The following is a 23,223-nucleotide window of genomic DNA, read 5'->3' as shown; positions in this document are numbered from 1 at the left end:
GTGCTTGAGCCTATTATGTGGTGGTGAGTGAAACTGAAATAGTTCCTGCCCTGGGGGAGTTTATAGGTGAGGCTGGAATGATGGTGAATAAGCCAATAAAACAGGTAAATGAATAAATTGAGAAAATGACTAAGAAGTGTGTTATACTGTTGAAAAAGGTAGGAAACTTCAAGGAAGGTCTTCCAGAAAGATCAACATATCCTCTTGCAAGGTGGCCACACTCACCATGGGTGGGGGGAGATGGGGCCTCTCCCTAGGAAGCGCCTAGCTCACCTGCCTGTGTTTCTGTTTTGCTGCGAATGTGAATGGGGGTTGAAGACCTCCCCTCAAAACCACCCCCTTTCAACATCTGGCTGCAACATGAAAGGCCAGTGAAAACTGATTTTCATTTCAACTCCAACTTGAAATGGGAAGCAGTCTCCAGGTTCTGACAGTCCTAGTTTCAGAAAACTTTTCTGAGTAATTCTCTTCGACTAGGCCCTAGTCACTAGGGAGCTGCTAAAAATGGGTCCAATGCAAGCATGGAACATGCGAGGGTGGGAAGAGATCAACCAAAGAACTTGTATGCATATATGCATAACCCATGGACACAGACAATAGGGTGGTGAAGGCCGGGGGCGGGCTGGAGGAGGTCAATGGGGGGAAAAAGGGGGGACATCTGTAATACTTTCAACAATCAAGATAAAAATAAATAAAAATGGGTCCAGGCCCTGGTAGGTTCCAAGTGAAATTTTCCAATCGCAAGACTTCATTTGGGTGTGGGGAGGAGCGATGAGGAGACTCCGCGGCACCTGACTTCGCTTCCAAAATGTGTGCGACGAACACTGTGGAGGAAAACAAAGAGGTGGGCGGCTGGAGGGTGTGGTCCGAGGCGGCTGGGTCCTCGGGCAGGAAAGAGGGCTTCGCGGCCTGGAACCTTGTGCGTGCGGGTCGCGCCGCCCGGGCGGCTGGGGGGAAGCTTTTCCGGGTGGGACCGTGAGCCGCGCTTGTAAACAGAGAGCCGGGCGGGGATGGTTCGCGGCCAGACCGGCTGGCTGTCACCGCGAGTCCGGCGGGTCTGGAAGCCCAGCCCGAGCCCGGAGTAGACGGCAGGCCCGGCCGGTGAAGGGAAGGAAGCGGCGGGGCCAGGTGAGCATCTGCCAGCTTCCGTGCCGCCTGGCTGGCCGCTGGGGCGGGGGTGGGGATGACAGGGCTGCAAATAGCTGAGACGCTCCCCCGGGTAGCGGCGATTTCGCTGTTTCTTCCGTGCGCTGTTTTTATTATTATTATTATTATTATTATTATTATTATTATTATTATTATTTCATTGTGGAGGCTGCACTAAAATGCAAGGGGTGATGGGCGAGGGGAGATTCCCTGCTGCCGTGTCTGCTCATTAGTATGGATTAGGTGCATGAGCAGAAGGCAGTGAAATCGCTGGTCCTGTTCGGTGCGTGGTCTTTAGCCCCCACCCGCCTCCCCCGGGTCCCAGAAGCCCACCCTCAGCACAGCTCTGAACTCACATCAAGCCGGGGCTCCCGGAGACACACGTATTGTTCCTTCTGTCGACTCCGCTCACTTTTAATGTAACATAAGTGCAACCGTGTAACCGATGACAAGCCTGGCTTGGTCTTCTGTCAGAGAATTACTAAGCGAAAAAAGCAGGGTAAGGGAATTTCAGACCACTCCTCCAATGAGACAGGTTACCACCGAGACACACACCTGAACGACAAGCTCAGACTGATCTAGGTTTGTAGCTTGCAAAGCAGGACATACTTGAATTTCCCAGGTGAAACTGAGATTGAGCTGTGTGCTGTTGTAAACTTATTTGGAAGTTTGTGTCCTCGTTTTCTTTTCGCCTCCTTGCAAAAGAGAAACACCTGTGTATGTTTTTTCCCCTGTAATATTTTCATTTCAGCAGTCACAGTGAATTGTGATTGGTATTCATTCGTAAGTTATTTTATCATAAACTACCACATGTAAGTTATAATTGGAGTACCTAAAATAAATACAAGATCGCTTTTGTTTCGTTAACTTCATGAAAATGCCTGAACCATCATTGGGCTAAAAGGTCAGTAGACAGACATGTAGCTCTTTGGTCACACAATGTGACTTTTAGTTAGTGGAAGAATATTAGGTTACATTGCACATAGAGAAGTGTTTTAAATGTACACATCAAGGAAATACTGTTGATGCCTGAAGAGGTTGTCTTTACGACGAATATTTTCACAATGTAGTGGTTTATAGCAGGAACTATAAAGCCAGATTGGGTTTGAATTCCTTCTTGGTGACTTCCCATTTGTGATCTTGGACCCATTTACTTACTACTTTTCTTACTCTGTAGAATGGGGATAAGAACAGTACTGATCTCATAGGGTTGCTATGAGGAATAAATGCGTTAATATCTTTAAAGTACTTCGACAATGTATGTAGCAATTGTTACATGCGTGTTTGTTAATACATAAAATAAAAGTAAAGCAGTGTTGAAGGGAAGATGGTGGTAGCCAGGAGCTGGGGGGGGGGGGGAGGAGCAAAACTGGTATGGAGTTCCATTTTTGTAAGATGAAGAGTTCTAGAGATTGGTTGCACAACAGTGTGAATGTACTTAACGGTACTGAACTGTACACTTAAAGCGGATTTAGATGGCAAATTTCCTATAATGTGTATTGTAAACATTTCCCCACAATTACAAATTTAAAAAAAGCACCCGTGTTAGCAAAGTTATGTATTCGCACACAGCAGCCCCGTCCACAGTTGCCTTTGCCATCGTGAAAATGCAACTCTGGCAGTCATCAGTAAGACTCGTTTATTCGGCAAATGTATGCAGTTAAGACATCATTAAGAGCACAAACAATTTACAAAAAAAATAATACCTAAGAGTCTATGGCAGGCACAGTTCTAAAAATGCCCCCATTCCAAGATTGCATGCCCTAATCCCTGGAGCCTGTAAATCTGATGAAATATCCCTTGAATGTGTTTTATATGGCACAGTTAAATTTAGGAAAGGGAAATTATCTGGTTGGCCTAATGTAATCACAGGAGCCCATAAAAGTAGAGAGTTTTCTCTGCCTGGGCAAATCAGAGGGATTTGAATCTGAGAAGGACTGACCCTGCTGTTTCTCTTTTGAAGATGGAAGGGACACTTGCGAAGGAACGGGGGCTACCTTGAGAAAAGTGGGGGGCCTCGAGTTACTGAGGGTCGCCCAGCATGGAAACCGGAACCTCAGACCTAGGGCCACAGGTAACTGGAGTCTGCCAACAAACTGATTGAGCTCAGGACTGGATTCTGTGGCCGAGCCTTCAGTTCAAGGCCCCGCCTGGCCAACACCTTGATTGCAGCCTTGTGATGGAGACCCTGAGAGGAGAATGCAGCCCAGCCCACCTAGACTCAGACCTCCAGAAAATGGGTGTTGTGTGAAGCCACTATGTTTGTGGAAATGAATTATGGAGCAATAGAAAACAAATACAGGCTCCAGCAGAAACATGGGCGAAAGACAGGAACAGGCTATCCCTAGAAGAGAAAATGAAACGGTGCGGAGACATATGAACATGCATTCTCTTACCATTAATCAAAGAAATGAAATTGAAGCAATAGCAAGGTACATTTTTTTCAGCTTTTGTGTTTACACAGATTTTTAAAAATTATAGCTCTCCACTTCAGTAAGTGTGCAGACACTCTCAGATGCTGTGAGGGGTTTATCACCTTTCTGAAAAGGTCGTTGGTTCAATGTATGAAAAACTTCACCAATGTTCCTACCCCTTGATCCAGTAATTCCACTTCTGGCAATCTATCCAAAGGAACTTATGATAAATGTTTTTAAAATGAATTTTCACAAATGTTTGAAACGTTTCGGTTAGAAAAGTCAGATATTGGCAAGAGTCTAAATGCCCAACAGCAGGGGAACAGTTGAAACAAATTATGGTATCATGAAAAGATATGGTGTTATTCAGACATTTAAAAGGATATTTATGCAGAATTTTAACTATAGAAAGGTGTTTACAAATTATTGTTAAGTGGGGTACAAATAGGATAGAGAACTGTATTACAATATGTTCTCAACTATGTTTAAGAAAAAACAACCAGAAAGATCTACCTGCGTCAGAAAGGGGCCATTGAATAGGCATCGTTTATTTCCTCTTTTATACTTTTCTGTATTTTCAAAATGTTGAACGATGAACATGTAGTAGTTTTTTATGATCACAATGGTCCGTAAACATTATTTTGAAAACTGTTAAGTCTCTGTGCTGTGGGGAATACAATGCATCTAAAACATTGTCTAGTTCAAATAATGGAGAAAATAAAAATCCATTAAGTAACTTAAATATATGGCAGAAAGTGATTCTTCTGAGATCAGACGAGATTGGGCACATTCACAGTGGTATGGCCATATACAGAAAGTGATTCTTTTAAAAGGAAAACTATGAGATAGGAAATAATAAATATTGTTGAAGTTTGGAAATAAAGTTGGTTAACTTATTTCTCAATAGAGTGATCAGTGAAAGCTTTGTGGTAGAATGATCGCTGAATATCATACTGAAATAATAGGAAAGAAGGTACATGGTTGAATTTTTATTAAAAATCTTTTTTTTTAAAGTCTTTGTTTTTTCATAGATGGATTTTAGGCTTTGGGCTATGGACCTCGGTTACCTATACAAGTGGAAAATAAAGAACTATGATGGATATGTAACCTTCTGCAAAAAGAAAAAAATGAAAACTATGCATGTTATGGCTAGGAAAACCAAGCTGGACCTAGGCTATTAACATTTGCATTAAAAAACATCCAAAGCAGCCCAGCTGGTGTGGCTCAGTGGTTGAGCATTGACCTATGAACCAGGAGGTCACAGTTCGATTCCCGGGAAGGTCAGGGCAGGTCAGGGCACTGGCTGGATCACCAGTGTGGGGTGTGCAGGAGGCAGCCAATCAATGATTCTCTCTCATCATTGATGTTTCTATCTCTCTCCCTTCCTCTCTGAAATCAATAAAAATACATTTAAAAACCCCCAAAACATCCAAAGCTAGTATTTTATCAGATACTTGATATGCTCTATTCCAGTTCAATCATGTGTGTAGCCTAGTACTTGAAGTCAATTACGAAGAAGGCAGGTAGATGGGTGCTACTCTAATTACTAGCTTCAGAACACCTGATTTTAATAGAAAGCATGGGCAGGTTTTTTAGAATACCCTTCTCTCTAGAGCAGGCATCCTCAAACTATGGCCCGCGGGCCACATGCAGGTGTTTTTGCCGTTTTGTTTTTTTACTTCAAAATAAGATATGTGCAGTGTGCATAGGAATTTGTTCATAGTTTTTTTAAACTATAGTCCGGCCCTCCCACGGTCTGAGGGACAGTGAACTGGCCCCTGTTTAAAAAGTTTGAGGACGCCTGCTCTCGAGTCTCTAGACAGTTTCCAGAAGCACCAGACCACAGCTACTCCTTCGTTTTTCCCACTGGCTGCTCCCTTTCCTGTTTTCACTTTACCCTCCTCTCCCACACCTATAGCTGCTAACCAAGTGCTGGTTTTCTGCATGGGAAATGTTAACCCCTTAAACCTGTGGTCGGAAAACTGCGGCTCGCGAGCCACATGCGGCTCTTTGGCCCCTTGAGTGTGGCTCTTCCACAAAACACCACGGCCTGGGCGAGTCTATTTTGAAGAAGTGGCGTTAGAAGAAGTTTAAGTTTTAAAAATTTGGCGCTCAAAAGAAATTTCAGTCGTTGTACTGTTGACATTTGGCTCTGTTGACTAATGAGTTTGCCGACCACTGCCTTAAACCATTTGGAGGGATATCGAGCGAGAGTTGCTTTTTTCTTTTTCTATTAGGGTAGATTTTGTATTTGGTTTATAAGTAGCCAAATGATATGCTAGTTTGGAGCTTCTGGTGCTAAATAACGACCTGTGAAGAAGGTAGAACCTGAAATTCAGGATCAATAAATAACTCAGAGGACTGAGAATAGAGTAAGAAAGTGATAAAAATGACCACCAGTAGTCAATTCCATGCATTATGTTTGCTCTATTTCATTGGCCACTGTAGATATTACCAAACAGACAATAAAAAGTCCACATAATTTATTTTCATACTGACAATAAGGTAAGAACTTTATTTGGTCCATGAGTGTAATTAATCTTGATGGCAACATGAGTCATGAGCAGAAATCAAAGTCAAAATATAGAGGCTATTGCATTGAGATATCAGGCTTGCTGTTTTCATTAACATTTTGTTTGTTTTTCAGATACTCATTAACTGTTAATTTGAGTTATGTGTTTCAAATTGGGTTCCCAGGTTATATGCCACCTGAGTGTGGTAGAGATTTATTTGTTCAGTTATCTTGATTAGCGTAGCCAATTTATAATTCAATACAAACTAAAGCTGCCTGTTCTGCCTTATCTGGTTTGCATTTGGACATTTATCTAACTGGGAATTTGCTCAATATCCACTTCACCTTGTGGTCTGTAGATGTGATTATAAATGTAGATTTTCAGTCACAGAGCAGGAACATATAGGTTAGAAAACATCAGAAATGTGACCAGCACTTTTTATGCTCCAGGAAATTAGCTAAATGATCTCCTCCCAGGTGTTCTTGGTCCATTTTTATCAGCACTTTAATTTTTCCGGAACAATTTCTCTTGTGCCTTTAGGGATTCATTGATTAAACACTTAAGAATGGAGCGCTTGTTTTGTGCCATGGCACCGAGCTCTTGTACTTGAAGCTAGGAATACAGTATTGAACAAAATAGGCACATTCTTGCCTTCATGAAGCTTATCGTCTAGTGCGGCAGACAGGCGAGTAATCAGGCCATTTTACACAGAGTGAGAAGTATGATAATTGAGACATCAGGGCGCTACAGGAACACATAAGAGGGACGACCAAAATGGACATCCAAGTTGTGTGCCTGTGTGTTGCAGGAAGGTGTGCGGAGAGGGAGATTAAAGAGATAAGCCCAGGAGAGTAAGTGGCCATGAGCTCCTTCCTATAGGCAATGTTAAGGAGTGTGGTTTATCCAGAAGATGACAGGGTTTTAATTTTAGAAATGGCTGCAGTGTGGCGAATGGATTCGTGGAGGGCAGAACTGACTGGCAGAAGACGATGGTGGTGCCTGAACTAAGTCAGTAACGAAGGAGAGCAATGGGTAGATTCTGCAGATCTTGTAGAGGCAGAATCAGTATGACCAGCTGATCTGGACTGGTTGTGGGTGAGGGAGCTGGAAGGGTCAAAGGTGATGTTCATCTTTCTGGAGTGGATGATGATGCCCTTCACTATAGTGGAGAATGCCAGGGGGAGGGGCAGGCTGAGGGTGAGATGAGGAGTTTGGTTTTGTGCCTGTTAGGAACTAGGAGACAACCAAACGCAGTTGCCTATGTGAGTCTAGAGCTCAGAACAGTCCGTTCCTCATCTACCACGTACATTGTAGCTGAAGCCACAGGAGTAGAGAAGACCATTCAGGAAGAGGAACTTATTAGGAGGGTCACGGGCGAATGGAGGAACGCCTTCATTTATGATATGGGAAGAGGAAGGAGCTCCTAGAAGGGACTGAAAGGAGCACCCAGAGATCAAGGAGAAATACCAGACCGACTGTGTCAGTGAATTCACGAGAGCAATGCAAAGAGTGGGTGTTCAATAGGCCAAATACTGCCGAGAGGTCAGTCAGGAGGGGAGTGGAAAGTCTCCTGGGTTTAGCAACAAGGAAATTGTTAACCCCTGCCTGTGCGGTTTCAGCCGGGCAGAACCAGATTGCGTCTAGGGGAGAATGAATGGGTAGTGAGAGGTGGAGTCAGAAAATATAAAGATTAAATTTCAAGAAACTTGGAAGAAAAAGGGAGGAGTGAGAAGTGTCCTAGCTGTGGAGGAACTTGGGGGACAAGGGAGGGTATTACTTACGTATTTTTTCTTTAAGAAGAGACACTCCTTCTGAGTCATCCTGCATCTTGCACCTTGGAATCCCTTCACTCCAGGACCACTAGAAAAGCCGATGCATAGCAACGCATGCTGCCTTGAACAGTGCAGGAGGGACCCTTGACTGAATTAAAACCTTTTCCCAGAGCTTCCTGAACTCGTTGCTCTCACCACTCTCTTCACCAGTTAGTTGGTTTATAATGGGAGGAAATGAAAGAGAATATGGTGACCCTTTCCCTGGAACCATACAGACAACCCCAATTACCATTCTGTACCCTGCTTTGGCGTTCACCAAGTACTACATCCTGTCATTTGGTCCACACCCCAAAACGACCTGTGAAGAAGGTAGAACCTGAAATTCAGGCTCAAGTGACTTGTCCAGAATTCTGCATCTGGTACTAGGGCATGGAAGGTTCAAGCTCAGGTGTTCTAATTCCAGATCTTTTGATCCAAAAGTAATTGCCCTTCATTGAAAGGTTAGATCTGATGCCTATATTTTCCCTGTAGTGGGGTCATATGAAACCCTGGGCTTATTGTCTTCTAGTACATTTAAGAAATAAGACTGAAAGTTGTGTGTCAACTTGGTTATTTTGTTTACACACCAGTATTTAACCCCCTATCAACCCCCCCCCCCCAAAAAAAAAAAGTTAAGTTGTTTTTAGAAGGAGGCAGTTTACTTGGACATGCCTTAATACTCAAAATGTGTTTGAATTATCTATAGTCACATCTGATTTGAAACTATTTCTTTTAATTCTTTTGACACAAACACTTATTTCCAGGTTTTTAAAAAGCAAACATTTTTACAAGTGTTTGTATTTATTGACTAAATGAAAAATGATGTCTTAGGGAAACATTAGTAAAAGGTTTGTGCAATTAGGACTATGCAAACATTTGCAAAAGCACTTGTTTGGCCTAAATGAAGTCAGTTATTATACCCTTGCAGGCATTCCAAATATTGTGTCCAAGGTCACTAAGAGAATTGAGGTTAGCTATTTAGAGAACAGCCTTTTATTCTGTTTGTTCAGGGACCTCTCATCCACCATTCCAATGACACAGAAGTATTACAGAAGTGATTTTTTGTGTGTAAATTAAATGTAAACTATTTCCCTGGGTATAAAGATGACATTTAGCAATTAACTTTCTGAGTTGTGGGATTAACAAACAGTAATATTTAAAAATCAACATTAAAGTTGCTGGTGTTTGACACTAAAATTCAGAGTATCATGTGTGTAAAATTTTAGCTGTATTATTTCAAAGCAATTAATTTTTTTAAAAATATATTTTATTGATTTTTTACAGAGAGGAAGGGAGAGGGATAGAAAGCTAGAAACATCGATGAGAGAGAAACATCGACCAGCTGCCTCCTGCACACCCCCTACCGGGGATGTGCCCGCAACCAAGGTACATGCCCTTGACCGGAATCGAACCCGGGACCCTTCAGTCCGCAGGCCAACGCTCTATCCACTGAGCCAAACCGGTTTTGGCTCAAAGCAATTAATTTACTATGAATTGTGACATAGGACTGTATGTGCATTTTAAAGATTTTTAAAAATTTATTTTTAGAGAGAGAGTAAGGGAGAGGGAGAGGAAGTGAGAGCAAGACATCCATCGATCATCTGCCTCTTGCATGCCCCCCATTGGGGATGGAGCTCGCAACCTGGGGATGGAGCCTGCAAGTTGGGCATGTGCCCTAACTGGGAAGTGAACCGGCAACCTTTCGGTGTACTGGATGACACCCAACCCAATTGAGCCACACCGGCCAGGGCTATGTGTGCATGTTAGAGTCTTGCTTCCGCTCACTTATTGGCCATATTACCTTGAACAATGTACTTTACTTCCTAAGTCTCGGTTTCCTTATCTGTAAAGCGGTGATGATAATAGCGGCTCTCTAGTAGGGTTGTTGTGAGGATTTACCAAAATAATGCAGAGAAAGGGCTTACCACAATGACTGCCCTCCAGGAAGTACTCAGTAAGTATTCGCTGTGACTCTCCAATCTTGGTCTTGGCTTAGGAATTTAAGAGCTATCTTTATTGCTTAAAATATTTTATTAAGTACATCATCCCACATTTAACACGTGTCTGTCCACGTTGAAGGAGTCCTCTGCAGGACATTTTTAGAGTTTAATTTAGTAGTAGTGTCTGATGCTGGGCAGCTATTTGAGTCCCAGCTATCATATGCCCATCATTCTAATGTCAGATCAAAACACTCAAGGAAATATGGGCCAATCAGAGTTCCAGAACGCAACTCCAGAATGCTTACACGCTGCAGGGTGGTTTTGTAAAAATTCATTCCATACTAATAATAGTCCATAATAAAAGAGACTTAGACCCAGATTTGGAGACAAAAGTAGTTTCTACTGTTCTTCTCCTTCATACCTTGTAAACTTTTCCTTTATCCCGTATGATGGGCTGAGGGTTTTCTGGCCTTCATGTTGTACAGAGTAAAATAACAAGGACTCATCCTGCTATTCTGCCTTACCTTGTCCTTATCTCTGAGGGTCAAAGACAGTATTTTGTCTGCCTTGGCCAGCCTTGCTTTGCCTTTGTAGCCAACATTATTGTCACAGATTAATTCCAAAAGGGAAGGGTCATGGATACAGCCCATCACCACGGAGGGTATCTGTCCTTTCAAAGGAGAAGTGAGTCACCTTTTGATCTCATCATGGGCTGTTTCTCTCCAGGTGCCATTTAACAAAGACCCAGGCTTACTTTTTTAGCAGGTTCCAGTGTAGCAGAGAAAGAAAGAAAAAAAAAATCAGTTAATTACCGCTCGTGTACATTCACCGTGAATACCCACAGGAAGCAGTTTTGTGAATATGTGCTAACCTATAAGCTGGTTGTTGTTTGAAGGTTAGAGTCGTAAGTAGTCTTCCTCCTGCTAACCAGCTGCAATGACCTAAGGAATTGAAGACAACAGGAAGTGAGGCAATGATTCATTTCTCCTAACACCCAGCAAAGGCCTTCTGTTGAGCAGGTGTGTCTGTGGGTCAGAAAGACTTGGACAGCTCGTGAAGTAGCCGTCTGCCTCTTGCCTCCCATCTGTGTGGCTGTTAGTTCCCTTCGAGCTCGCTCCTGGGTGGGACCTCTGGAGCTATTCCTGTTGGGACAGCTTCAGGACGGAAGCCCCATTCCTAGAGCAGGTACATGGGTTCTGTTTGTATGTTTGTTTCCTTTGTCTCTGGTTTCTTTCAACTGAAGTCATCTACATGAAGACATACTATTATGTCATTTAATTGTGTTCTGTTACTTAAGACCCTTTATTGTCCCTTGATTAGTAATGATTCCTTATTTATGTTCCCATCACACCTTTTGTTTACTTCTGTTGAAGCATGTTTTTACGCTTGGTTTTGTGTTGTTTTCCCACTAGCTAACCCAAGGGCGGGAGCTATGTTTTGTGTTCCCAGCATCTAGCATAGTGTTTGGGTACTTGGCCTGGCCCATCCTCTTGTAAATGCTTGTTGAGTGTCAGTGGTTGTGTGGTTAGGATTCGGCTGGCTTCTAACAGGAATGGGACTTGTTTTTGATTTTACAAAGAACTCCACGTGCATTACCACATTTGTGCTTCACCGCTCTCTAAGGTAGGTGTGGGCGGGCCTTGGCAGGATTTCCATTTTGCAGATAATAGGGGCCCAGAAGCACTGAGTCAGCCTGACTTGCTGGAAGTCATTCAGCTCAGAAGGCAATGCTAGGACATGAACCCTTTTCTGGTGTCAGAAATTTGTGTTCTTGCCATTACTACACCTCTGCCCACTGAATAAACTCAAAACTGGGAAGCTCACACATGGGTTGGATTCAGCCTTACTTCTTGTTTGTGGACCTTCTAACAAAAGTGATTCAAAAGGTAATTGAACTTGGGTGGCTCACAGGACTTGGTAATTAGACAGGGGTTCCAGGAACTCTTTTTTCTTCCCCAGAGGCACTTCACTTGACAATAGATGAGTCATCTTGATCTCTCTTTCATCATCTTTAAAATAGTCCTGCTACTTTATTCACCTCTCTCTGGTGAGATGACTATATGTATTTATCAAGAAGCATATCAATGCCCAGCTGGCGTGGCTCAGTGGTTGAGCATCAACTATGAACCAAGAGGTCATGGTTCGATTCCAGGTCAGGGCACTTGCCTGGGTTGCAGGCTTGTCCCCAGTAGGGCGCATGCAGGAGGCAGCCGATCAATGATTCTCTCTCGTCATTGATGTTTCTATCTCTCCCTCTCCCTTCCTCTCTCTGAAATCAATAAAAATATTTTTTAGAAGAAGCGTATCAAGCATTGCATAAACTGTACTCTAAGCCATGCATGTGAAGGTGGTTATTCTCAGTAAAGCCAAGTGATTTTTGCTCAGGTTACCTGAATTTGAGGAGTTTGTGAGAAAATGGGATTAAATTCAGTTCTGTATTGTGCTTGGAAATGTAGCTACCATTACTCGGGTTCAAGTAGAAGATTCTAAGTAGTTATATGAGCTGATGACATCTTTAAATCTAAAGCTACTTCCCTAGCTCTTTTTGGGTGTTTTGCATATCTGCGTCTCAGTGTACCTTCTTGGCGGTGTCATTACCTTTGTTGTCATCTGTCACATGTTCAGCCCAGGCCAGCTGGCTGTGCTCAGGGCCACCTACATGGACACTGGTCAGTTACTCCCTGTTGCAGTTGGAGGCTGATTCCAGCAACATGCGGTTGTTATGATGGAAATTTTCACCGTCTTCATCTCAGTCCTGGGAAGAAGATAATTTGAATGGCATTTCGGTTTGTTTTTGAATCACTCTTCCCTGCCATGGAGGTAAAGGGAAGTGGAAAACATGGAGTCTGCATTTTTGGACACTTACATAACTGAAGTCTGTCTTGTTTCTAAAAGCAGGACATTGGAACTTGTTGGTTTTACAAAATGGGTTTCCCAATCAAAAGCCTTGGCTCTTCAATCCGCGGTTGACCTAGGGGCATAATAACATTACTGCCTTCAATAACAAAGCAATCTGAGATTTGAAGTGCCAGGCTTATATTTAGTTTGGTTTCTGGGAAAACATCTTGGGGCATCAAATGCCTCAATGATTTTGCAAGTGGCAAACAATAAACAAGCGCAGAGATGTACTGAAAAATGCTTTAAGTGGATTGTCTGGGGGTATTTCAAAGGAACATCTCCTTACTGGTATTAGAAAGAGCTAGAGCTCGAAGTCACTGGGAAAGGAGACCTGCTAAGCTACTGATGTGGAGTGGTTTACAAAATAATCCCCAAGTGCAGCCTAGGTGCTTTTGTTTCTGTGAAAGGTCTGAGTGAGGTCTTTTGCTACCTGACCTTTGCCATGTTATTTTTAAACCTGGTTTCAATAGCTTACAAGCTTTCTCTACCAAGAAAACATTTAAAAGCTCAAGCCAACATAATGTTTTGGAAAGCATGTCAAATTTTACTTCAGTGAGCTTATAATGAATTCACACATGCTTTTGTCAGAAAACCCAGAGTGGTCTTTATATTTACAGATGTCAGTGCTGTGCAAACACACTCTCGATGCAGTTGTTCATTCAACAAATACTTACCAAGCTCCCGTTGTGTCCTGGCCATACTTCTAGGCCCAATGGAGGATTATAAAAATGAAATAGGATAGAACTGCTGTTCTCAAGTTGATGTAAGTACAGTAGGGTAGGTGTGTGACTTTAGACAGTTTATATATATTTGGGCCTTAGTTTTTCATCTGTAAAATGCAGATAACAGTTCTCACATTGAACATTGTGAGAGTTAGAGATATAAAGTATCAAGCGATCTAACTGGCACAAAATAGGCTTTTGATAAATTATATAGTAAATGTTACCATCATCATTTCAGAAAGAACAGGCAGCATGTGGTATATGTGTTGGGGGCAGTACCAAAGACATGTGGATGTTTAAAGAGAGAGCAGACTGTTTTAGGATCAGGGATCAACGAATGTTTGAGGAAGAGTGGATAGCATTGGAGCTTGAAGAGTGGATAGAGTTTCAGTAGGTAGAGGTGGATAGAGGGTACCTCAGAGATGACTGTAAGCCAAGTCTTGGAGTTGAGAAAGCATGACACTTGGGAAATAGCATTCTAGTTTGGAGGAAAAGAGTTTATTTTATGGACGAGAAGTGGGAAGTTGTACAGGCCAGCGAGGCCAGGATTGTGAAAGGCCTAGAGCGGCAGGTTAAAGCGTTGGACATTGTGGTCAATGGAAGCTTCATTAAAGGGTTTTATTTGCTACCGTCTCCCAGTGTCTAGTACTTTGTCCAGCCCTTCGAGAGCACTCAGCAAATATTAATTGAATGAATAACTGAGTATGATTTTAGACAAATTGAGCTTAATTTTGCCATGAGATATGCCAGGGTAGATCTGCCCACAAGTAGTTGGGATCGTGGGGCCAGAGGTCAGGCCTGAGATTGAGAGTGAAGGTGGACATTTATTTGGGAGGCTTGAACGTAGAAGTATTGTTGAAGTCACAAGTATGGGTAAATTGACCCGGAAAACCACATGTAGCTGTAGTGGGAGAAGAGAGCTTAGGCAGTGTCCGCATTTGATGAGGTGACCGGTAAGGACAGGAGGAAGATGGAGACTGAGAATGAGAGGGAAACTGAGAGTGTGGTGTCTCTGAAACCCAGGGGGAAATGTTTGCAGAGGCAGGTTAATAGCATCAAGGAGGGTCAGGACTTTGGAGAACCGTGGGTGTGTAAGGAGGAGGTCGGGGTAGCTGGAGAAGGGACGTTCAGTCAAGTGGCGTCAGGTTGTAAGGTGTAAGTGGCACAGCACACTCTGGGACATTTGTTTCTTTTGTCAAGGTTAGTATTTGCCAGTATTTGCTTTTTGAGCATACATTTAACAGCGTGCCCAAACTATGTATATAATATGATTCCAATGAAATATTGGACAAAAATACACCTATTGATTTTTTCTCTGAGTTATTGGATCGTGACTGATTTTTCTTTTCTTTCCCTTATTTGTCAGTATTTGCCAGAGTTTCTATGAGTATTTGTTACTTTTAGAACTGGAAAAAACACTGTACAAATTCTTTTTTAATGTTATACTCCTGATGCATTGTATGACAATAAACATCTCATTTATTGAAACTTGTATACAATGTAGCCACATTTTAAAAACATATTTTCATTGATTTTAGAGAAGAAAGGAGAGGGAGAGAGAGATAGAAACATCAATGATGAGAGATAATCATTGATCGGCTGCCTCCTGCACACCCCACACTGGGGATCAAGCCCCCAACCTGGGCATGTGCCCTGTCTGGTAATCTAACCGTAACCTCCTGGTTCATAGGTTGATGCTCAACCACTGAGCCACACCGGCTGGGCACAATGTAGACATTTAATGTTCTCTCTAGGCCTATGAAAATGGCATCCCACCTGTGTTTCTAGTTGTCCTTCTCTGAAAGACCCCTGAATGCTTTTTATGAGGTCTCCATTGGTACCATTTCCTTATCCGCTGCTTGTGGCTTATCCGTATCTTACCAACGTGCTAACTTTGTCTTTATGACAAAAACCACCATGAAAAATCATAACCTCTTGTAGCCTCATGGTCCAGAAGTGTCATCTCACTGGTGGTGGATCCTTCATATTATGTAATCTTAGAAAATTCTCAGTCAGCCACAGCCTTAACCAAAGGGAAGAACATGTGAGAGCCACATGTGCTGACCATCCTTGCAGTCACCCTTGATTTGAACAGGACTGGCAGAGACAGTTTGTCTTAGGTGTCCTGGGCATTGCGTTGTTCTCCATAGTCCAGCTGCTTCGAAATTACATGGCCCCAGACACCCTCTCAGCACCCATTAAATTCTGATCACAAGCCGTTTAGTCCTGGGGGCGGGGGGGCCGGGGGAGAGCCAGCACTTTGACCAAACAACTTGGGAGACTATGGCATCTCTGCTTCTGCCTCTGTGTGGGAGGACTGCTGGATTCATCCTGTTGATTAGCCTTGACCAATGAGCATGTAGACAGCAGATTTCCTGGTCAGAAAATAGCAATTCACTGATTCTCCATCCTGTTGCCTTCTGATGCATGCATGGGTTCTGGGGTTTGAGCTTTGATTACCACCCTAACCAATGGACCTCAGCTCCTCAGTCTATTAAATAGAGGAAATAACCATTTTTACAGAAAGAGTATTCTATACAAAAATAAGGTAAAATACCTATAGATCTTCGAGTTGGGCTGAAACCAGCGTATCATCAGTAGCTGGTTGCTGACTTTGCGTTAATTGGGCTGACGAACCTTTCCCGGGAGGGAGAGACGAGGAGCGCCTGGTTGTTGAATGGGTGAGGTCCAGTGGCGGGTGTCATAATTATACATCAGTTTACAGTTTTTAAAGGCATGTTTGGACAGCTACCTCGTGAATGGTCCACAGGTGAAGCAATTTGATATTAGCAAATGTATTGAATACAGGTAGCTGAGTGAGGCACCCAGGGGTTAATGGTTTGCCCGAGGCCACCCAGTGTGTGTGGTTGGTTGGGCCAGGTTTGGAACACAGTCCTAATTAGCTCCTGATTTCCAGTTTTGTGCTGAGGCAAACCACACTGCACCCACACACTGGTGTTACCCAATTCACTTTGTCAGAGGGAGGTACTCTTCATATTTTGCCTTGTCCAAATATGTTGTTATTTTTTAATTAATTAATTTCAAAACTAAATGAGGCAAGCTAGTAGGAGGTGTTTACTCATAGATTTTAAATTTGGCATTAGACCCTTGTAGCAAATTTAAGGGCTGTTCATCCTAATACAGCATAATAAAATACTGACAAATATGGAAAAGATGAAATTCCAGAACAGGTAAGGGTGGTATGAGCCCAAAGGGATGAACACGTAGAGATTCTATCGGAGGATAAGGAAGGCATTGTACCTGCTCTCAAGTAGCTTGGAGTGCAGGGCGGGGTCAAGAGAGACTGTCCATTGAGTACAATGTGGCAAACCCAGGGTGCTCTGAGCCCGAGCAATTCGGAAGCCTCCCAACTTGGACCAAAGCGTGGATGAATAAAACCACGAGGTGAGCGTTGGTCAGGAACTGCCAACTGGAGAGGTCATGAAGGGCCATGAACTTCACTCAGAGGAATAACAATGCATTCATTCCACCAGGTCAGCGTAGTGCCTTTTTGTGTGTTGGGTACTATTCTATGCACTTGGGATACTTTAGTGAACAAAATGAACATAAATGCCTATCCTTGAGGAGCTTACGTTTTACTTGGAAGAGAGAAACCCTGAACACTAAATAATAAACTAAGGGGTGTGTTAGGTCAGTAAATGAATAGGGGAAAAGGGCCCAGCCAGGTGATTAACATGAACAGTAGCAGTAAGTCATGTTGACAGTGTCAACCTGGATATGATGGGACTGGTTTTACCTCTCAAAACATGGAGCCCTAGTCCAGTCAGGAGAAAAACATCAAACAACCCCCCTGACCAGTATTCATCAAAACTGTAAGGTCATCAAAAACAAGGAAGTCTCTTGTCATAGCCAAGAGGAGGCGAAAGAGACATGAGAACCGAAAGTCATGTGGTTTCCTGGATGGGATCCTAGAACAGTAAAAAGATAGTAGGGGAAAATGGAGGAAATCACAACAAAGTAGGAACTTTAGCTAACAACAATGTATCAACATTGGTACATTAATTGTGATAAAATGTACCAGACTAATGTGTTACATGGAGGAAACTGGATGTGGGTGTATGGGAATGCATTGTACTATGTTTGCAGTAATTCCATAAATCTAAAACTGTTCTAAAAAGTTTATTACAAAAAAAAAAAAGAAGCAGAGTAAGGGGAATGAGAACGCCAGGGCAGAGATATGTGTTATAATTTTAAATAGGGTGGTCAGGGTAGGCCTCATTGAAAAGGTGACATGAACAATTAAGGAAAGAGTTGGCCATGTTGACATCTGGGGAACAGCCAAGGCAAAGACCCTGAGGCAAGATGTGTCAGCAAGTTTGAGAACCAGCAGGAGGCCAGTGTGTCCAGATGGGAGGGAAGGTGGAGGGCAGAGAGAGTATGAGGTCATAGAGGACAGATGATGGTGCTGATGGGGTAGGGAGAGGCTTTTTATTCGTAACATATCCTGTGCCAAGAACCATGCCACGCATTGCCTTATTTAATTCTCTCAACTGTCCTAGGAGAAAGGTATTACTAATTTGTTGACTTTGCAAATGAGAAAACAGAACAGAAAGGTGAGGTAACTTATTGAAGTCCCCTTCCTCCTGAGCCCCAAGGGTTGTCACTGCTGACCTCTGCGTCTTAGGAGGCTGGCCTACATCGCCTAGCCCGCAGGGGAAGGAATTTCATCTCTTGTTCACTGTTGTATCACCAATGCCTAGAACACAGTTGCTGCTTCAGAAAACATTTATGGACTGAATGAATCACTGCTACTCTCAGTAATTCTTTTTATCTATTTAATTTGTACTGTGCAAATACAGGCAAAGACTTGGATTTGTCACACTGGTCTGTTAATTCATTTATTACACTAAGTACTGATTTTTTTTTTTGGGGGGGGGAGAGCTGTTGTTAAAGCAGTAGCTGTCTTTATTGTTTATTGCTGGAGATAATCGTGATGTGGTGAGAGGGCTGTAAATCAGAGGTGCTGACATCAAAGAAAAAGGAGAAAAAGAAAACAATGTCAAAACGATTCTAAAAATAGCCACTCAAAAAATTTATTCATTCAACAAATATTTATTGAGCTGCAATTGTGATCTGGGGGTCCACGGGTGAACAAAATAGACAGTTGCTGCCGGAGTGGGTGTTGACATTAAAACTGTGATGTGTGTAACTTACGGAAGTACAGGTGCCATGGAAACCTGGTCTGGGCCACCAGAGAATGCCTCCCTGCGCAAGTGATGAGTCCTGAGTATTGGTTGCTGTGTGACATACTACTCCCAAACTTTGTGTCACAATTTGTCATCCCTCATGGTTCTGGGTTAACTGGGCTCGGCTGGGAAAACCTCACTTGGGATTTCTTATGCGTTACAGATAGATACTGACATTCCTTGGAAATACTGGAATTCTTGGAAAACCCACTGGGCTCTCATCCAAGATGGTTTCTTCACACGTGTGTCTGGTGCCTCTGCTTTATTATGTGGCCTGTGTCTACTATCTATTTCTGTCCCCTATCAAGGCATTTTTAAAAAAATATATTTTTATTGATTTCAAAGAGGAAGGTAGAGGGAGAGAGAGAGATAGAAACACCAATGATGAGAGAGAATCATCAATTAGCTGCCTCCTGCACACCCTCCACTGGAGATTGAGCCCACAACCCGGGCATGTGCCCTTGACTGGAATCGAACCTGGGACACTTCAGTTCGCAGGCCGAAGCTCTATTCACTGAGCCAAACCGACTAGAACCATTTCCCGCCCCCCCCCCCCCCGCCCCCTTAGGTGCATCATGATAGACTGAGCCTCTTTAGGACGAGAGCTGTGTCTTATTCATCTTTCCATCTTTAGTGTCTTGATTCTGGTGTGACCTTATTAAGTGATGAAAGGAAGGAGAGATGAGTGATTTCCAGAATGCCTTGTTAAATACCACATTATTGAAATGATTTAAAGTTGAATTGCTACGACCCTTCCATGAGGATTAAATGAGGCAATGCGTACACAAGTGTCTATGGGACCTCTCCCTCTCTCGGGACCGCAGTGTCTCCTGTGAAAGGTTGGGGTTGAAAGCATGATCTCAAGAGCCTATGACTAATTTAGAACTTGTGGGATAGAAGTGTTCCACAGCCCAGGTGTGCTGGGTGTCAGTGGCTCTTTGCTTCTCACCAGCCTGTGAATGCTCTTCTCACAAGCAAAGAACACAAAGAGTATGCTCCTAGATATTTTGATTAAAACAAGGAAGGAAGGAAGGAAGGAAGGAAGGAAGGAAGGAAGGAAGGAAGGAAGGAAGGAAGGAAGGAGGGAGGAAAGGGAGGAAGGGAGGAGGAAAGGGAACAGGGAAGGAAGGAAGGAAGGAAAAGAACTACTTTGAAGTATTTACTCTCTAGTGTGATTAAAGAATTTGATACTGAATTGTAAGCACTGGGTAAGAAAAGGAGCATCCATAATATAATCTTAGATGAATAACTTAGTGCTCTCTGCACTTTGGTGCCTATTGTATAAAATGGGAAACATAGTTTGTTATTATATTCATTGAAATTATAGTAAAGGAAGAACTAAAAGCTTTAAGATTTATTATGTATTTCTTTTTTTAGCCTCTCACATACAAGATAAAACTGAAAACAAAACCCAAGTTTCAAAATTACCGGAGTTAGTGAAACCCTGTTGCACAGTTCCAGGGCCCCAGTCCTCGTGGAGACATGGGAAGCAAAACTGTGTCTGCCGTTAGAAAAACATTATAACCGATTCCATCTCCAAACCTTCAGTCTGTGCCTTGCTTCATGAGTGATGGCAAATACATATCAAAATATAGAAGTAGACAAATTCACTGTCAGTATTGATTTACAAGGTTAACCAGAGTTCGGTGAACTCCAAACCTCCTTGATACATTTAAAATAAAGGGCTATAATACTAGTTTTATTTCCATCCAGTAAGCAATGTAGATTGGTGCTGTTGATTGAAATGTAATCGTTTAATGACCTAAGTGCTAAAAGTGGTTTTAATTAACCATAAAAATGGTGCCGTTTTTAAAAAGAAAACACATCTATGTATTTTTTTAAAATATATTTTTATTGATTTCAGAGAGAGGAAGGGAGAGGGAGAGAGAGTTAGAAACATCAATGATGAGAGAGAATCACTGGTTGGCTGCCTTCTGCACACCCCCCACTGGGGATCTAGCCCGCAACCCAGGCATGTGCTCCTGACTGGAATCGAACCTTCAGTCTGCAGGCTGACACTCTATCCACTGAGCCAAATCAGCCAGGGCCACATCTATGTATTTCTGAAGCTGCTTGTAAAGGAGTTGTAATTGCTTAATTTTACCTATTTGTAAGTAGGTGAGGGGGGAAAAAAGCTCTTGCCTCTTTGTTGTTTTTTGGCAAAAATACAAAGGTATATGTGGCTTTTTTTTTTTATATGTGGCTTTTGAGTACATGAAATGTGGCTAGTTTGAGTGAGACACTTTATTTGGTTTTAATAAGTTTAAATAGCCATGTATGGCTAGTGTCTACTGTAGAAGACAGACTTACTGCCAAGGTCTGCTCTGATTTGCCCTGGTCCTGGAGGGCTACGGTTTCCCGGAGAGAGTGGGTTAGTGCTCGGATTCATTCTGCTCAGCCCAGAGGTTGGCCCTGTCCTCCTAGGCCAGTGACGGGCAACCTTTTGAGCTTGGTGTGTCAAACTTCGCCAAAAAACTGAGCATAACTCGGGTAGTGTGTCACTTTGAGGAAAAAACTTAACTCCAAGACTCTAGTCGCAAATGTTTCATCCTCAGGAGCAGCAAATGTTTCATCCTCGGCATGCGGCCGCGTGTCATCAGAAATGGCTACGTGTGTCAGTGCTGACACGCGTGTCATAGGTTCGCCATCACTGTCCTAGGCCAATCCTCACAGCCTCTTTCCAGGAGGACTGGAGGAATCCTGAAGTCCGGAGTCATCATTAGGTATTACATCATCTAAACCTAGGAAGCACAGCGCAGGTACGTTCAGGTTTAATGAAAGGACAGATTCTCCCTCTCTACTTCCCTCTTGTGCCTTTAAACCTAACAAATTATCAGTGCTTTCAAGGTTTGTGAAAGGACTCATGCATTTATGACTTGCAGACTGATTACCATAGAGGCCCAGTCAGAGAATTCCTAGTCTTTTTTGCTTACTATTTTAGGTCAACATATCACAGAGATTTGCCAGGGCAGTCTTTTCACAATTGCTCTCAAAGGCTTCTCTGTGTGAGTAAAAGCTATTGACCTTAATTCCCCTTATCAGGAGTTCCACTCTGCTCTGTGTAAGTTCTCATACAAAGCAGGGAGTGATGTGGAACTTGACAGTGGAACTTCTGTGTAGCTGTTGTGCACCTTTGGGCGGGAAAGATGGCGAAATAATTGGGCAGATTTGTATACTACAGAGTACAATGAACTATTGTGTCAGCGTTGTCCTTTTTATTATTTTCTTCCAGGTGATTAAGGGTTGCCATGGCATTGCTTTGACTTTGACAAGCACTTCCTGTTGTCTTTACAGAGATCTCACTGAAGAATAACCCCGAAGGAACATTTGTCTCCTGACACCTTTGTTAATGGCCATCCTCAGCTTTTAGTGGCTGGAAAGACACCAACCACCCTTATGCTTGGCCTGTGCCAGGCAGCGAATGAGGTTCCTTCCAGTTGTCCCCCGAACTCTGTTGCCCAGAGCATCTCTCTGTTGGGTGAATGCTCATGAAGCCGTTTCCTGAGCCAGCTGGGGAGGCGGCGGCCTCCTAGAGCCTGCAACATGGAAGCTCTGGAGGTGGATGACATCAGCCCCGCCCTGGAGGTTACTGAGGATTTCTTCAGTACTTTCGATAGCAAGCTAGAAAAGGCTGTTCAGCAAGCAGAGGTTTATGGGATCCAGGAAGTCCCTGAACTGGTGGGGCACGAGGTACTCAGTAACATCACAGACAATGGTGCTATCAGAAATGTTGCCTCCCTAGGCGAGGGGGGCATGCTTTGGGACCACTGTCAGACCAGGTTCTTAGAAACCAAAGTTCAAAATGTCTTCCCTGCCAAAGAACAGTTTATGGTCCAGAAAGGGACGGCCCCAGATAATCTTTCCTGGATGGAACAAAAGGAAGCATCAACCTTTAATTTTTTCAACATCTGTCAGCGTCGCAGGGACAGACCTCGTTCTGTGAATGACTTGTTGGATGAGACCACGACTTTTAAGCCAGGGCATGCGCGATCGAGGTCAGATGTTACCCAGGTGGACTGGAGGGTGATCCTCAAGACCACGCCTTTGCAGCAGCAGCCTCAACAACCATCTCTTCAGGGCCCTCACTTCATCAGACCGTCGTTCCTGTCGCCCTCACCAAATAAGATAGAAGATGCTCAAGGAAATACTGGTATGTTTTTATATCTGACTGCTGTTGAACAACTGCTGATTTTCCTTTGTGTCTTTTCCATTTGCCTCAGGAGAACCTTATTCTCCAGTATCCATGTCTGGCTATGCTTACTTAAGGTTTCTCTTTCCATTTACGTTCACACTTTATCCTACTTCAAGTCTACAGTCTTATCTTCATGGGAGGGACTGAGCGAAAGGACAACTCTGGTGAATTCTTCCTTTCTAGTCTTGCATGTGAGAATCAGAGCTCTCGTAGTGAATGTAGCATTTTTCCTCTGAACATTGTATGAGATACTGTTTCTTCACATCAGGAGATGTTGATCAGATCACACATTGGGCACAGCCTTGTGCTGTGAAAGGGTTAAAGGTGTGTGAAGACACAATCCCTGCCATGAGCTTCTCCTTTAGCGGAGGGGATCAGAC

General features: G+C 43.1%; 1 protein-coding gene across 6 annotated transcripts in view; it reads left to right on the top strand.

Annotated features, from left to right (window-relative positions):
• Positions 1–985: 985 nt before the first annotated feature.
• The window catches only part of PLEKHM3 (pleckstrin homology domain containing M3), a 165,428-nt gene continuing 143,190 nt past the window's right edge, over positions 986–23,223 (top strand). For 5 of the 6 annotated variants that reach the window (XM_079781997.1, XM_079782000.1, XM_079781999.1 and 2 more), the window contains exons 1-2: positions 986–1,128; positions 21,946–22,801. In XM_079781997.1, coding sequence (XP_079638123.1) covers positions 22,195–22,801 — 607 coding nt within the window. In that variant the 5' untranslated portion in view covers positions 986–1,128; positions 21,946–22,194. Of the gene's footprint in view, positions 1,129–10,871; positions 11,010–21,945; positions 22,802–23,223 lie in introns of those variants that run through there. The other variant, XM_079781998.1, reaches the window with a different exon arrangement.

The sequence above is a fragment of the Cnephaeus nilssonii genome, assembly GCF_951640355.1.
Source record: "Cnephaeus nilssonii genome assembly, chromosome: 10".
NCBI lineage: Eukaryota > Metazoa > Chordata > Mammalia > Chiroptera > Vespertilionidae > Cnephaeus > Cnephaeus nilssonii.
The sequence above is the reverse complement of the archived record's forward strand: the minus strand, read 5'-3'. Positions and strand labels throughout refer to the sequence as shown.